This window comes from Vulpes lagopus, chromosome 6, assembly GCF_018345385.1.
Source record: "Vulpes lagopus strain Blue_001 chromosome 6, ASM1834538v1, whole genome shotgun sequence".
Lineage (NCBI taxonomy): Eukaryota > Metazoa > Chordata > Mammalia > Carnivora > Canidae > Vulpes > Vulpes lagopus.
The window spans coordinates 122,205,596-122,222,409 of record NC_054829.1 but is presented as its reverse complement, the minus strand read 5'-3'; the positions used below and the strand labels follow the sequence as shown (position 1 = coordinate 122,222,409).

Sequence of the window (16,814 nt, the reverse complement as noted above, 5' to 3'; positions counted from 1 at the left end):
GCTCTTCATAACCATACTTTTCAGTTACATATGCCAGTGAGCTAGGAACTGAAGCACATTTCGAGTGGAAACTCTTCCTTTCAGTACAGGTTAGGTATGATATCCATGTATATGACAGAGACAAACAGAAAAGAGTTAAGTATTACTATAAAACAGCATCTAATGCTGACATTTTTTGAAATAATCTATATTTCCAACTCCCTCCTGAGCATGTCCATAGGTACCTCAAAATCAGTATATTCAAAACTAAACCCATTATTTCACACATAACCCAAGTTTTTATTCCATCCTGTATTTCCCATTCCATGAGTGGTAATATCTATCCAGTTGCTCAAGCAAACCTTGATTTGCTTGATGTTATCCTGAACTTCTCCTCATATCCCTAAATCAGTTATTACTAATTCTATCTCCTAAATATTTCTTGAATCTAGCCATTTCCCTCCAGTAGTTCAGGCTATCAATATTGATCATCTGGATTACTGCTATAACCCTCTAGTTTACCACAGTCATATTTCCTTACTACTTTTTCTTGCTGTAATCAGCAAGATTTTCTGATACTCAGATCTAACCATGTCACTTGTCTTCTTAAAAAAAACTCAGTGCTGGGGCGCCTGGGTGACTTAATTAAGCATCTGACTCTTGATTTCAGCTTCTCAGTATCTAGTACTTTATAACTTCACTATGGCAATAACTGCGTCTTAGTCCTCCTTGTCTCCCTAGCACCTAGCATAATATGTGGAATGACAGGCATTCATTTCAGTATTTGTTGAATGAGGAACTTTATATTCCCTCATTCTTTTCCTAAGATCAGCACTTAAAATTAGGTGTTGTGAAGAAAACTCACATATTACTTTGTAACTTTGAGTTTATTCTTCAAATAACTTCTTAAAATAAGCTACCCATGAATGACTTTTATACATAAAGCTCTATCTCACATTCATTTTCCTAGTAGGAATCTCCCAAATTTTGATACCACTTTGAGAATGTGTGGTAGCTACTCTGAAAACATAATCACTGAATTATCTAATTTATTTTCTTGTGAGAGCAAAAATGTAGTGAAAACTTAGAAAAGGCAAAATATAGCATATTAGAAATGTTATTATTAAATGTACTAATTAACTGATTCTGTGGAGTTTCCTAAAATTGCCTACGCTAAAAACCACCCTCTGTGTTCCAGGCACCTTTTTAAGCCTTGTGAATATAGCTGCTCCTCCTTCAGAGCTTTCAATCTGATGCAGAGAGACAACTAGCAAAAAAAAGCAAACCAACAAATAAACAAGATAATCTTAGATGTTTTAAATGGTATGAAGAAAACGAATGAATTGATACAATAGTAACTGGGATGGAGTGGGAGCTGAAAAACTACACAATTTTTTTAAAAAGTGGTGAGAAAAGCTGGCATTTGAACTGAGGCCTGAATGATAGAAATAAATCCACTGTACAAAAAAGCCAGGAAAATATTCCGGGCAGATAGGTGAATAGCAAATACAAAGCTCTGGTATTAAGAAGGAATAAACCCATGTAATTATAGTATAGTGAGTAAAGAGAATGAAGGTATAAGATTGAGGAACTAGACATGGATCAGATCATGAGAATCTTACAGGATATTTTAGGTAAAATATTTTTACTTTAAGTAAAATATTTAAGACTATTTTAGGTTAAAGACTAAAGTAAAATAGTGGGAAATCATTGAAGAATTTTAAACACCCTTAGGTCTTTAAAAGATCACTTTACCTCCTGTGTGGAAAATGGACTTAGAGAAAGGGCAAAACTGGAGTCAGGGAGACCAGATCTTAGATTTTTGCAGTATTCCAATCAATAGATGACAGCAGCTTAGAACAGAATGATGTCCATAGAAATGGAGAGAAGTGGGCATTTATGAAATATATTAGAGAGGTAAGAAAAAAATGATGTTCAGTATAGGGAATGAGGACAAGGGAGGAGTCAAAGATGATGCCTGAGCTTAGACTTGAACATCTGGGTAGATGGTGAGGCCTTGTCCTGGGAAGGCGGAAACTTGGGGTGGTCTAGATAAGAGGCAGTTTACATTTTGGACACGTTACATTTGAGGTGCTCATTAGTGTTCCTTTACAGTCATGGAATAGATGAGATCACTTAGGGGAAATGTGCCGATAGGGAAGGAAAAAAATCTGGGACTATGACCAAGAGTGCTCTAATATATCTAAAGCTGGCCTGTCTGCTTCAACCTGTGGTATTTTTAGTTAACTGAATGAGATTTGAAACCTTAGGATGAATTTCCTTTTTTTAGTAGTCAGGTCTTTTGAAGCCATACAAAAAGTTAAGATCACAATCTTTGCAATTACTGACCATTTTGTCACGTACTTAGAATTAAATTTCTTTTTTTAGAGAATCTTCATTTTGCCTTTTAGGTCTTGATATTAAATGATGCCACAGATATGCTTTACTAGTATCTCTTGTAATTATGAGGCAGTGTGATTTAATTGAGAGAGCATTTTGATTAAAGACTGGGTATGAACCCCATTTTTTCATTTAATCACTGCATGACCTTACAAACATTAAATAACTTCTCTGAGTCTTTAATTCCCTTACTTAGAAGATGAAGATAATGACTACTTTTCAAGCTTGAAGTAATAAAAATAAAGTACAATAGTAAAGTTAAGGTACAGTAGAAAACTCTTGGCTGAGGTCCACCTAATCATATAACAACATTAATCAGTGAACTAAATTTCTGTGCAAAGAATGCTGACCAATGTCCAAAGCATTCTACATGCCCTTACCTTATTCAACGCCATTCTAATGTTGTCTGTCGTCTGTCACTTGCTTTACAAGTGTCATTATGTTTGCTCCCAAACTAGGTTATGCCTATTGTATTTGTTTTGGAAATACATAAATAAATATACCAGTGATATGTAAGTACAGAAAGAGAAAGTTACTTCTTTTAAAACTGAATTGGATACTTCAGAGAATTTGCTGTTACAGTATGTTTGGACAAACTACTCTGAAGGAATAGAGGGAATACTGTAAAAATCTAGAAAACTCTGTGTTTGGATTTCTTGCCAAGTGCCTCTAAATGCTTGAACCACATTAATGGAGCCAAAAGTAGAAATAATTATAGATGATACATTATGGATGTGGTTTGTGTAAGAAAGACATTCAACACTGAAACACTCATACTTTAAAACATAAAGGTATTAGAAAAAAAAAAAAAAGAAAACTTTGTATATTCCAAATGAAAAGTCCAGACAAAATCCTTATCCTCCCTTAGGCCTCAGACCCCTTAAAAATTTCAGGAAAACTATAGACGTCTTCCCAGAACAGACAAATACACAAGATCTTGCAGATAATTTCAGAGTGTTTAGGAGTATACCTAAAGCCTATCTGTGGATCACAGATGAGGAACCCTTGCCTTAGGTGCTTACTCTAGACCTACTTTCATCTCAGATTGATGAATTAAATGACCTATTAGTGTTGATTGTAATATTTTGTTTGCTAAAGCATTTAATGTTTTCTTAACAGAGACAGCATATATATTATTTTTGGCTAAATAATGCTGTAAAATTGTGCTTATACTGAAGGGCAGTAAATCAATTATATTTTACAACTATTTTTAAATTACATTTTGTAGGCATGGTTAGGATTTTATGTCACATACACATAAGCTATATAACTGAACTAAAAATGTTTAGGACACTGATGGGCTAAGCAATTCCCAGCAATATAAGGAATTCCACATTCTTATATACTTGTATTAAAATAGGTAGAAGATAATAATTTTACCTTAAACCATATAACATATTGTATAATATGCTCAAAATTATATAGGGAAATTGAGTACAGCTTCATTTAAATTCTTTAATTAGAATAAAATATTCTTTAAGTGCCATAAAGTCATACAGAAACAAAATGTCATCTATCTCTATACCTTCTGGCAAGCTACACTTAAATCATCCCTGGTAGGTAAGAATGTTTCTGTTTTTAAAGATTTCCAGTGAAGAGATTATATAGCTTTATTTGGCAATTGTTTCAAGTGTAATACCACTGTGAAACTCTCTGAAAAGTCTTACGTTTATCCTAAATCACTAATGATTAGGGATTCATATATGGAACTCACCATTATGTTCTGTAATGAAGAGAAAATTTCTCACAGGTACTAGAGAGTTGGAGCATCCTCCTGCATCTTTCCTTTATTCCTGCAGTGAAACATCCTGACAAAGAAAAAGGAGTTGCAGAGCACTGACAGGCAAGCTCTAGGAAGGTCTCAGGGGATAGAGTTGGCAAAATCACTTTTCTCTCCATCCTTTAATACCTCCTAAAATTTCATTCAGAAGTGAGAGTGAAAGAAATGCATAACTGAAAAATAACCTTTTCTTAGCCACTTCAGATCCTTTGTAGAAAAAAACTAGAACATAAATAAATCTAAATAAACAAAAATAACCTTTATCTAAAATGTTTTGTGGTAGATCCCTCAATAAATGTTCATTGGACAAATAAGAAATAAAATTTTCTAACTGCCAGGTTTTCTGTAGAAGTGTAGCCATAAATCAACAAATGTTTATTGACACCCTATATGTAAAGCATTGTGGTAAATACTATGAAAATTAAAAACAATCCCATTTTTAAGTTCCATTATACTTGGGGAAGAGTGTATGTGTGTGTGTGCATATATGCTATGTATGCTTACACACACATATAAATGAGTAATTAGCATTCTAACAGAATTGCTTAAATGCCTTGGAACATAAAATAACTATAAGAGGTTTGATTTAAGAAGAGAACTGTCTGGATTAAAATGAACTGGGAGGGAAGGAGGTATAGAATGAAGAGAGAGGGACCCCTGGGTGGCGCAGTGGTTTGGCGCCTGCCTTTGGCCCAGGGCGCGATCCTGGAGACCCGGGATCGAATCCCACGTCGGGCTCCTGGTGCATGGAGCCTGCTTCTCCCTCTGCCTGTGTCTCTGCCTCTTTCTCTATCTCTCTGTGACTATCATAAATAAATAAAAAAAATTTAAAAAAAATTAAGAATGAAAAGAGAGTGCCTGAGTAGCTCCATCAGTTGAGCATTCGACTTGATTTCAGCTCAGGTCATGATCTCACGGTTGTGAAGTCGAGCACCCATCAGGCTCCACACTGGGCATGGAGTCTGTTTAAGGTTCTCTCTCCCTCTCCCTCTGCCCCTTCCCCTGCTTGTGTGTGTGTACATACTCTCTCTCTGAAATAAATAAAATCTTTTAAAAAAAAGAGAGAGGGAGAGAAGGGGGCAAAGGTAGAATCTTAAAAAGTGGGGCAGGATTTTAAAGAACAATCTAAAAAAAGAAGATACAGAAAATGACATAAACATGAGCCTAAACATATTATATATATGGTTTATATGTGAGATAGTGAGAACCTAACTGAAGTGGAAAGCTTCTATTGGAGATGAGGTTGGAAGGAGATATTATACAAAATTTTGGAGGATTTTGAGTAACAGTCTTGGGAATTTGGATTATTTTGTCCAATAGCAGAAAACCACTGGAAGTTACTGCTTAAGGAAGCAAATTATTACAGTCACTTAGAAATACATTAATGATGTAGGAGATAGTATGCTGTATTAATTTAGTGCTTCTATATGCATTGTGATGCACTTTACATAATTTTTTCATTTGATATTGAGAAGTCTGAGCAGTTGGCATTTGAAATAAATCTAAAAACTAAGTTATAAAAACTTGAGTTGTGATGAGGGCACTTGGGTGGGTCAGTCAGTTAAGTGTCCAACTCTTGGTTTCAGGTCATGATCTAGCAGCCATGAGATGGAGCCCCACTTCAGATTCTCTCTCCCTCTCCCTCTTCCTCTCCCCACACTGTCTCATGCCCACTTTCTCTCTCTCAAATAAATGAATAAATAAAATCTTTAAGGGACGCCTGGGTGGATCAGCAGTTGACCGTCTGTCTTTGGCTCAGGACATGATCCGGGTTTCCGGGATCAGATTCCGCATCTGGCTCCCCAGAGGGAGCCTGCTTCTCCCTCTGCCTGTGTCTCTGCCTCTCTCTCTGTCTCTCATGAATAAAGAAATAAGTAAGTAAAATCTTTAAGAAAAAAAAAGAACTTGAGTCGTGATGTTAACACTATATAGAAATGAAGAAGAGATGCAAGAGACATTGCAAAGAGTCTGTTTAGGAGCAAACTTACAAGTAGCATTTAAGAGAATGTGAGAAATACAGTTCAGGTGTTTAACCTAGGCAATGAGGGCAGAGATGTCATTGATATAAAATTGGGTAGCAAGAGAAGTAGGTTTTCAAGGAAATGCAAAATTTTGTTATTAGGCATGTTAGATTGGAATAAAAGGCTGAACATTTAAGGAAGAAGTCAGAAATAAAGATATAATTTGTTAGTCTTGAAGTGAATGTGGGAATCTTTATATTCCCAGAATGCTTAATACACAAACTTACACACATATACTCTTCACTTATTCATTCAACTAACATTTAGCAATTGCCTGCCATGTTGCAATGTAGGAGAGTGGTTAAGAGCACAGAGCTTGGAACAAAAGGGCCCAGTTTTTGAATCCTGACTCTACAACTGGACTAGCTACATGACCTAACTTTATTTTTAAATTTCTCTGTTTTTAAATGTTCTCATATGTAAAACTGAGGATCTCATAGGGTTATCATAAAAACATGAATAATTTAATCTAAATAAAACACCTAGAAGTGCCTGGCACACAGTAAGCACTATGAAAGTATTATCACCATCATCATCACTGTTACTTGCCAAGCTCTGTCAGTACCAGATCATAAGGACACAAAGATGACTAACTTGCATACGGTACAGTGGGGGTTACAGAGCTTGATACACAAGAGCATATTTACACAGATTAAAAATAACAAAGTTTACAATTTGAATCTTTGTGATCTTAAATTTTGTGGGAAATTATTACTATCTAATAGCACTTGTCAGAAATTATTATATCATATAAAATATCATGGATTGGTTAGGTATCAAACTATGCAGTAGGTGTTTTCTGAAGAAGTTTTATATAAACTGAATGTTGGCTAACTTTATAAATGGGTTCATTATATTATCTTAATCTCAGTAGTACTCAAAGGTTATTTTGCATCAGCACTAATATGCATAAATTTCCCTGTAATTACATTTGGACTAAAAGACTGGTCACTTCAGTTCTTTTGCCTTTCTACATTTTGTTATGTTGAGGAGCAGCAGTAATTTTAAGTTACATAAATTGAAAGTAAGTACAGTAATTTATTCTACAGTATTATTACCAGCAAAGGAAAGCAAAGATAAAAAAAACATTTGGGTTTGTCTGTCATGGAATCAATGATAGATACTAAGTCTCCTCATAGTCCATGTCATTTATGGATGAAGCCGTTTCCCTCTTTGTTCTGTTATGGCAACAATTATCTTTTAACCACCGTATACCTTGTACTTGGCACACAGTGTTCAGTAAATATTTGTGGAATTGATTTGTGGATGACATTATTTTTTGTTGTCTCCTGTGTATTTGTAATGAATTGCTGTTCATATACCTATAGGACACTTAAGAGGCTTACCATGTTTTTAGGCTGTGCAGCTCGTTTGGAAAAAATTCAAAGCTGAAGTTATTTTAGAAGTGTTCATCTGTTGATTTATTTAAGAAGCAGAAGGTCAGAAGATAAAAAAACAACCCTGAATTAACTGAGTATTTTAATAGTCAGAAATCTGATCTTTTTAAAAATTAGTTTTAAGACTGTCTGCATCTAACCTGGGACACTTGAAATTATGTTTGGCCAAAAGCAAGATAATGCTTATATGTTGGGGGGAATTAAAAAAAAAAAAAAGAAGACAGCCAGCTCTATGCTTAAGATAAATCGAGCTTAAAAAAAAAAAAAAAAGATAAATCGAGCTATTAAAGCATAAAGGATATGAATATATAAGATATAATGCATATACAACCAAAACACAAATACCAATTCTGAATATACTACATTGAAATGTTGGAGTGGGAATTTAATATTACCTTAAATTTCCAAGAATTGAGCTCCTCTAAGAAGCGGTGTATATGAATCTTAAAAATGCATACTATAGCTAAGAATCTCAATAGCTTATGTAATTTTATAATAACAAATACTTTATCGATTTAATATGAATCTATGTTCATTTTAATGGCAAATAATTCCTCAAGATAATAATATTGAAAACAAATATTTGAGTGCTTTTAGAATATATGTGTGTGGGTTTATTTTACTTTTTTCGTGTGGTAAAATAAACATAAAATTTAACATTTTAACATTTTTATAGTTGTGATAAAATACACATGAAACTTACCGTCTTAATCATTTTTAAGGATACAGTTCAGCAGTGTCCGGTGTATTCACATTGTTGTACAGCCAATCTCCAGAATACATGTGCATTTTTTAAAGAAAGAAATGAGTCCTTTAAAATATGGCCTATTAAAAAGAGACTTTATTTTGCACATAAGGTATTTTTGTTCAAAACATGAACATATATCTCAAAAAGATTCTATTTTGTTAGATTTTTGAACAATGATATTAATGGCTTGGGGGTGGGGGCACTGTCTCTTGATTAATAGGAGTGAGCTGAGTCGACAGAAACTTCATACCCAAGAGCTGCTTTCTCAGCTGGAAATGGCAAATGAAAAGGTAGTTGAGGTAAGATAATGACTCTCCCGGGGAGTACTTTCTGCTGCAGCTTGATACACATGTTATAGAATTTTACCTGAGCCAACTCCAAATTAATTCTCTACTTGGAAATGTCCATACAGAGGTGAGTACTCCTTGTAGAGAAATCATCCATAACCTAAAAGTCCACATTTTACAATGTGAATAAAAGCTTTGAAAGTCAGTGATTCATCATATGTAAATGACAAAAGGTAGAGCTCTTATTTCAGTTTCACCAGTATAACTTGTGCCATGTTGCAGAAAATGTGTTAAGATCCCCTTCATTTCTAAGCATGTCTAAGTCTGTATTTTTTAGCCTGGTCCTCTTATTTTGTTTTAATTCAATACATAAGATGTGTAGAAATTACTTTCGCTACTGGAATATATTAAAATATTCCTTCAGATTAATGCTTTAGAACTAAATTCAGCAAGAGCTCATCATTTTCTCTTTGAATGTTTAAAAAAGTAAACAATTTATAGATTATGACTAGAGCTTTCTAGAACTCTAGTTCTTCATTTCATGTTCTAACTTCGAATTTATTAGTTGGAATTTCATCAGTAGGCTATATGGTCTGCTATGTTTTTGTGGCCATCTGTAGAAACTGTAGTGAAATCATTACTCTCAAGTTTCAAAGCATTATAAATTGATATGAGCCATTTAGAAAACAAACAATAGCCAGTAAAATACTTGTTGTCGGGTTTTTTTTTTTTTAAGATTTTATTTATTTATTCACAAAAGACACAGAGAGAGAGGCAGAGACACAGGCAGAGGGAGAAGCAGGCTCCATGCAGGGAGCCCAATGTGGGACTGGATCCCGAGACTCCAGGATCACGCCCTGGGCCAAAGGCAAGGCGCTAAACCGCTGAGTCACCCAGGCGTTCCCTCATTGTAGTTTTTAAAACTTCTAGGAATCTGTACTTAAGGAAATAATGTAAAATATGAAAAAAAATCACAGATATTCAGATATTCAGAATAATGGAAGATTAAAAGCAACCAAAATGATCAGTTGAAAAAGAACAGTTGCATATATTACGATTTATCTAACCTGGACTGTTCCTTAACCATTATGGTAGCAGCATAGAAAAATGCATATTGTATGTGGTCTGATGGTACCTATGAAAATGATTATTATGGATGATGAAATTTTCCCCCCAAGTTTTCTCTAATGTTAATGATGTGCCTTTTAAATTTAAGACTACATATTTAAATATCTTAGTAAATTGAAACAGCCAATATAGTTCTCTTCATAAAATTTAATTTTGCTTTTGGGCACAATAAGAAATATATAAGCTCATTTTAGCAGATTATTGTTATGTCAGTATTTTATATTACTAGGCATGACGTTCACTGTTATCACTTATATGTTAGGACCTGGGAACTAATTCTTCATAGAAGGTGTGTTTTTCTTACTGTTCCTGATTAGACTTGGTGTTATTCTCTCAATTCAGACAAGTGTCAGAAAACCACAAAATAATTTTAGTTGAACAAAAAAAAAAAAACAAAAAATAATAATAATAATTTTAGTTGAACAAAAACTTTTTTTTTTCAGGCTAGTAAGTATGGAGATGACTAGTACATTTTTTAATTGATAGTTTCCTTGAACTTGTCTGTATGACTGTATGACAGCATGTTGTGACAAATTTATATTCGTGATGTCTGTGTAGTTCCCTGAAGCTGTTCTAACAAAGTGTGATAAACTTGGTGGTTTAAACAACAGAAATTTACCATCACTCAATTCTGGAGGCCAGAAGTCCAACATCAAGAAGTCAGAAGGATTGGTTCCCTTTGAGGGCTATGAGGAAGAATCTCTTCCATGCCTCTGGTGTCCTCTGTGTCCCTTGGTTTGTAGATGGTGTTTTCCCTGTGTCTTATGTGATCTTCCCTTTGAACATGTCAGTCTCTGTGTCCAAATTTCCCCTTTTTATGAAATTTACTAGGCATATGGATTAGGATCCACCCTAAAAACCTCATCTTACCTTAATTATCAGCAAAGACCCTATTTCCAAATAAAGTCACATTCATAAGTACTAGGGGTTCAAACTTCAACATCCTTTTTTAGGGACATAATTTAATCCATACTAATGCCTAGTAACTGTTGATGATCCTAATATCCTCTAGAGTATACAGATGTATTGAGGAGCAAGTAGAAACAGAGTTCTTCCCCCTTTTAAGTAACACTTTTAACATACAAATCATTTAAGACAAATCTCTCTCTTAAATCACAATTTTTATAATGAATATTTTTCTGTTCTTCCACCTTAATAACGGCAGCATCACAATTTCTTTAGAAGCTTACTCTCAGTTAGTAGTTCTGAATCACTAGCAAACAACATCAACACCTAAGAACTCAGTAGGAGTGCAGATTCTCAAAATTCATCCCATCCTACTGAAGCTCTGGTGGTGAGGCCCAGCAGTCTGTGTTCTCACATTCCAGGTGATTTTGAAGCAGTGATCTAGCATTTCAAGGTTAATATCAAATATTGAAAATCTTGGTCTTCTGATTCACTTTGATTTTGGATTTAATTCACTTTCTTTGGTAACATGTAGAGGGGGAAAAAACAATTTAGTCAAAGTGTAAAACCAGTTTTGAACTTCGAAGTTCATAATTTGAAAAAAATGTAAATTTGGAGATCTATTATCTTTGCATTTTATAAGGGGTAAAGCGATACTCCAATTTTTCATTGACTATTCCAAAAAACCTTTCTGTGTCGCATATGGATTTCTAATTTGTTTGTTTTATGTTTCTCCAAACAGAATGAAAAACTGATTCTAGAGCATCAAGAAAAAGCCAACAGACTTCAAAGGCGTCTAAGTCAGGCAGAACAGAGAGCAGCTTCAGCTTCTCAGCAGGTAGGGAGCTTCCTCATTATCCCTGGAGAGTAAGTAGTCTGAGTAGATCAAAGATAAGAAAAGTTCCTCAAAAGTTCCCAGAGAACTAGCAGTTTTATTTTTACTTGATTAAGCTATTTAAAATTAGTCTCTTTAATATTTCAGGTTGAAAAAGTAAACTTTAAAAACAGAAATAAACATGGGTCTCCTAAATTGACACCTAAATCTAGAACTGTGCTGTCCAATATGATAGCCACTAGCTGTAAGCAGCAGTTTAAATTTAAATCATTAAAATTAAGTAAATTAAAATCTGAAATCCTCATTACACTTGTTGGATTTCTTTTTTATTTTTATTTTTTAAGATTTATTTATTTATTCATGAGAGACACACAGAGAGAGAGAGAGGCAGAGGCACAGGCTGAGGGAGAAGCAGGGAGCCTGACATATGGGACTCGATCTCAGGTCTCCAGGATCAGGCCCTGGGCCAAAGGCGGCACTAAACTGCTGAGCCCTGGCTGCCCTCTTTTTTATTTTAAAGATTTATTTATTTGAAAGTGAGTGCATGTGCAAGTGGGGGAAGTGGCAGAGGAAGAGAGAGAAAATCTCAAGGCGACTCTGTGCTGAACACAGAGCCCAGTGTGGGACTTATCCCATGAGCCTGAGATCATGACCTGAGCGAAAACCAAGAGTCAGATGCCTAACTGAATGAGCCACCCAGCTACCCCACACTGGCTGGCTTTAGTAGCCATGTGTAACTATGGTCCTCATATTAGACAGCATAAATAGAACTCTATGATCACAAGAAGCTCTCTTGGATAGCATTGCTTTACAATTTTGTTCTGGCGCAGCCCGGGTGGCTCAGCGGTTTAGCGCCACCTTCAGCCCCAGGGCCTGATCCTGGAGACCCGGGATCGAGTCCCATGTCGGGCTCCCTGCATGGAACCTGCTTCTTCCTCTGCCTGTCTCTCTCTCTCTCTCTCTCTCTCTCTCTCTCTCTCTCTTTCTCTGTCTCTCATGAATAAATAATAAAATAAAATCTTAAAAAAATTTTTTTTTGTTCTGTCTAGGCATGTATCATTGACAGATTTGGAAGTAGAAAACATTGCTTTGAATGTAATATTTCAAATTGCACTGTTTTTACTGTAATTTTTAAATAGAAAAAAATGACATAGGTTAAGTTCATTTAATGAATATTTGTATAAAACCATATAAATTAAAATACCATATAAAGGGGATCCCTGGGTGGCTCAGCGGTTTAGCGCCTGCCTTTGGCGCAGAGCGTGATCCTGGAGTCCCGTGATCGAGTCCCACATCGGGCTCCCTGCATGGAGCCTGCTTCTCCCTCTGACTGTGTCTCTGCCTCTCTCTCTCTGTGTCTCTCATGAATAAATAAATAAAATCTTAAAAAAAAAAAAAAGAAATACCATATAAAAGTTGTCCAGTGGGAAGTAGAATGCAGAGAATCAATAAAATACTAAGAGGTAATTACTCATATGTGCTTATCATATAAAGGAAATGGGCCATTTGTTCTAAAGTGGGAGTAATAGTCCCTGGCTCCTATTAGGGACAAGGTGAGATCATCTAGTGATTATAAAGATAGGCTTGAAACAGTTTAGATAGATAAATGGAGAGATATATACTTAGGCAAAGAAACCATGTTACTACATTATTCATTACATTTGGTTGTTAATATATTGTTTCAATCAAAATTAATATTTATAGATATTACAGCGTTTCATACATAGTACAGCAGCTCTAAATACTCATTGAATTCAGTGTACATATGTGATATAGATTTTTTTTGAAATCTACTTGTGATATGAACAAGGCATGGCACTTAAATCCAGTAATTTGCCCTTCTGTTCCCCTCTCTCTTGAAAGTAATTATAGCTTTATCAAATAAATTTAAGTTCTTATGAAATTATGAATTAATTAATGGATTAAGTAGTTAATCATTCAAGATATCATTCATTCATTTAGATTATAAGTTAACAGGAGCCACAGTGTACTGGGCAGTATCTTAAAGTCTGTGTTCTGCTGTCAGGCACATAACCTAGTACCATTAAGTAGCCTTGTGATTTGGGGCAATTTTAAACTTTCTAAGCCTCAATGTCTTCAGTTTTGGATAATAACACCTCCCTTACAGAGTTACTGAAAGATCAAAGGAATTAACACATATAAGCATTTAGTATAATCATTAAGTGGTTAGTAATAGTTATATAAGAAATTAAATTTCTACATCACAATCCTTAAAGCTTCAAGTTTACTTTTTTAAGGACTATGATAAAGAAAAATCCTACTTAAAATCAACAACCTTGAGTTCCATATTAAAAAGAGTACAGTTACAGAACCTTAATTAGATTATGCAAGTGGCATCTAGTTTAGTCTCCCTCCTGACAGAATTAAACTTAAACAGTCCAACACTAATGTTTTTCTCCTGTTATTTAAACTCTCTAATGACAAATATTTCACTATTCTCTTTGTGAGCTTTTTTTTTAAATGTTGTGTCAATAATCACTTTAGATCTTTTTTTCCGTAAGCTTTCTCCTTCCATCTTGCTTTTATTTGAAGATGAAAAGTAATCATTCAGCATTCTCCCCATCCGCAAAAAGGAATTATTCCCTGGAGTTAATTTTTTTCTGTCTTAAATGAGTCCAATTTACAAATTTCATTAGATCTATATTCAGTTTTTTTAAATCTTTATCTCTGCTTTCTCTGAATTCTTCCTAATTTTCCCATCTTTCTCTAAAAACTGGAAACTATCCTGCTAAGGGCCTGATACTTAATGAAACAAGGAAGTGGAGTTACCAGATTATTATTTCCTCTAATGTACATGTCAGACATACCAGTGCAGCCCAGCATCATGCACAAACCCTGCATTGTTCTGAGTCCTCCGTGCTCTTAATGTGCTGGTCTGATTAACTTTTTCTGCACATTCTTCATATATCTTTGGACAATAGTTATATGTTCTAAGTGATTAGTCTAAACTACTGAAAGCCATACTGTATTCTTTTGACACTAAAATCAGTGTGGTGAAGACTTTCTGTGCAAGAACACAAAACCTAGAAACTACAAAAAGAAATTAATAAATGTGAATATGGGGCAGCCGGGTGGCTCAGCGGTTTAGCACTGCCTTCAGCCCAGGGTATGATCCTGGAGACCTGGGATGGAGTCCCACGTCAGGCTCCCTGCATGGAGCCTGCTTCTCCCTCTGCCTGTGTCCCTGCCTCCCTCCCTCTCTCTCTCTCTCTCTGTCTGTCATGAAAAAATAAGATATTTTTAAAAAATAAATGTGAGCATGTAGAACTTCAGATACCTACATTTTAAAGTCATAAAGTCAATGACAAACTGAAAAAAATATCTGCAATACATGTGACAAAAGTAATAGCCTTAACATATATGAAAAATGTGGCTAATAGTCAACAGAAAAAAGTGCAACTGTGTAACAGACAAAGAATAAAAAATATTTACAGGAAAGGAAAAGAAGGATAAATTGCTTTTAAACAATTAAAAATATGCTCATCCTCACCCATAAGAGAAATACATGCTTAAGCCGTAATCACATATCATTTTTCACCATTTCACAATCATGTCAGAACATGAAGTTTGACAATACATTATGCTGGCACTTCCACACATCACTGATGTAAATGTGTGTTGGTGCAATCTCTTTGGATCCCAATTTAGCAGCATCTCTCAAAAATTGTGATATGCATAACCTTCGACCCAGTCACTCTAAGAATTTATTCTGCAGGTGGTATACTTGCACCTGGGCAAGTCTGTGCAAGGAAGCCTGTCAAAATACTAATTGCAGCATTGCCTATAATTTTAAAAGATTAAAAGCCACCTAGATGCCCATCAATAAGAAGCCAATTAAATTATGGAGTATCCATACAGGAAGAGTTTGCTGCTGTTAAGGAGAATAAAGTAGATCTCACCTGGAGTCATTTGTAAAGCAGGTCATTTAGAAGGAAAAAAAACAAGATGAGAAGTGTGTATAGTATTTTATCATTTTTTAAATAAAAAGAGTTGAGGAAATATATGTATTCTCATGTAGAATTTATTTCTAGAAATATACTTAGAATATGGAAATAGTTGTCTCTGGAAAGAGGACTATAGAATGAAGGACAGCGATGAGAAGACTTCTTCATGAAGTATACTATTTTGTACTATTAGATTTTTTTTACTTTGTGTATATAATATCAACTCCAATTGATATTTAAAGACTATTTACCTATTAGACTTTTCTTACTATGATCTGTTATCATTAACAACCTTGTGTTGCACTGGCTCACAGTTTGTATTTTACTCACTTTTCTAGTTTTTATCTAGATGTTTTTCATCCATCTTTGAAATATGTTTTGGATTCTAAATATCGTATATCTCTCTGAGCTATGGAAATCGTATATGACATGCATATCTCTAGTGTAATACAGGTATTTTAAAGTCTCAGGAGTAAAACAGACATAACCTCTTAGAGGACACCCTTCAGTAAGATTATTTTCAATAATTGTTAAGTTGTGATCAGTTATACTTTGTATTAGTGTAAGATTTTCCATAGAAAAAGTAACTACTTACTGATTGTCTATTTTAATTGCAGCTCAGTGTGATTACAGTGCAGAGAAGAAAAGCAGCCTCCATGATGAATCTGGAAAATATTTAAAAATATTCATAGTTCACTCACAGAACTTTAGAATTGGGAAAGCTGTTGGACTAGAAGTGTATTGAAATGGTAAAAACCTGCAGAAAGAATGGTTAAGGCTTGTGTCATTTTGCATAAGCGTTTTCCATTCTGTTTTGAGGGTTATTGGAAAACAGAACAGTGGCAGCTTCCTGTAAGTAAAGAAAATATAACACTATATTGAGCTTCAGTGGAGAATAAAGCCAGCTGAGAAGAATTCATTGCCTTCATCAACGTGTCTATTTTTCAATTCCCCCTTTCTTCCCTTAGAAGAGCATAATTTTCAAACTACTAATCATAAGAAAGAGATTTTAAGACAATGCTAGAATTCTAATATTTCAGGTTCCATGATTTAAGAATTTCACATCTAATTGTTACTCCTAACCCATTTTTTTAAGTTCCCAAGTATCCATTTTATTATAAACTCATAAATGTAATAAATTATGCACTTTCTAAAATGATGCTGTCATGTATTTTAATGTATAATCGTAGTGATTCATTTTTAATTTATGTGATTTCCATTATTTATCAAATATTGACATTTAAGAATTTGGAAAGTTTTATTTTTTGTTTTGCTCTATTACTCAAAGCAGTACTAATCAGATGGAGTCTTAAATTCTGAGAATGCATGGGCATTGAACTATTACAGTCTAGTTGATTTTCACAAATC

General features: G+C 34.5%; 1 protein-coding gene across 1 annotated transcript in view; it reads left to right on the top strand.

Moving 5' to 3' along the window:
• The window catches only part of SCLT1 (sodium channel and clathrin linker 1), a 176,835-nt gene extending 160,226 nt beyond the window's left edge, over positions 1-16,609 (top strand). Inside the window, exons 19-21 of the mRNA XM_041759726.1 lie at positions 8,546-8,624; positions 11,389-11,484; positions 16,064-16,609. Coding sequence (XP_041615660.1) covers positions 8,546-8,624; positions 11,389-11,484; positions 16,064-16,126 — 238 coding nt within the window. The 3' untranslated portion in view covers positions 16,127-16,609. The remainder of the gene's footprint in view (positions 1-8,545; positions 8,625-11,388; positions 11,485-16,063) is intronic.
• Positions 16,610-16,814: the final 205 nt, after the last annotated feature.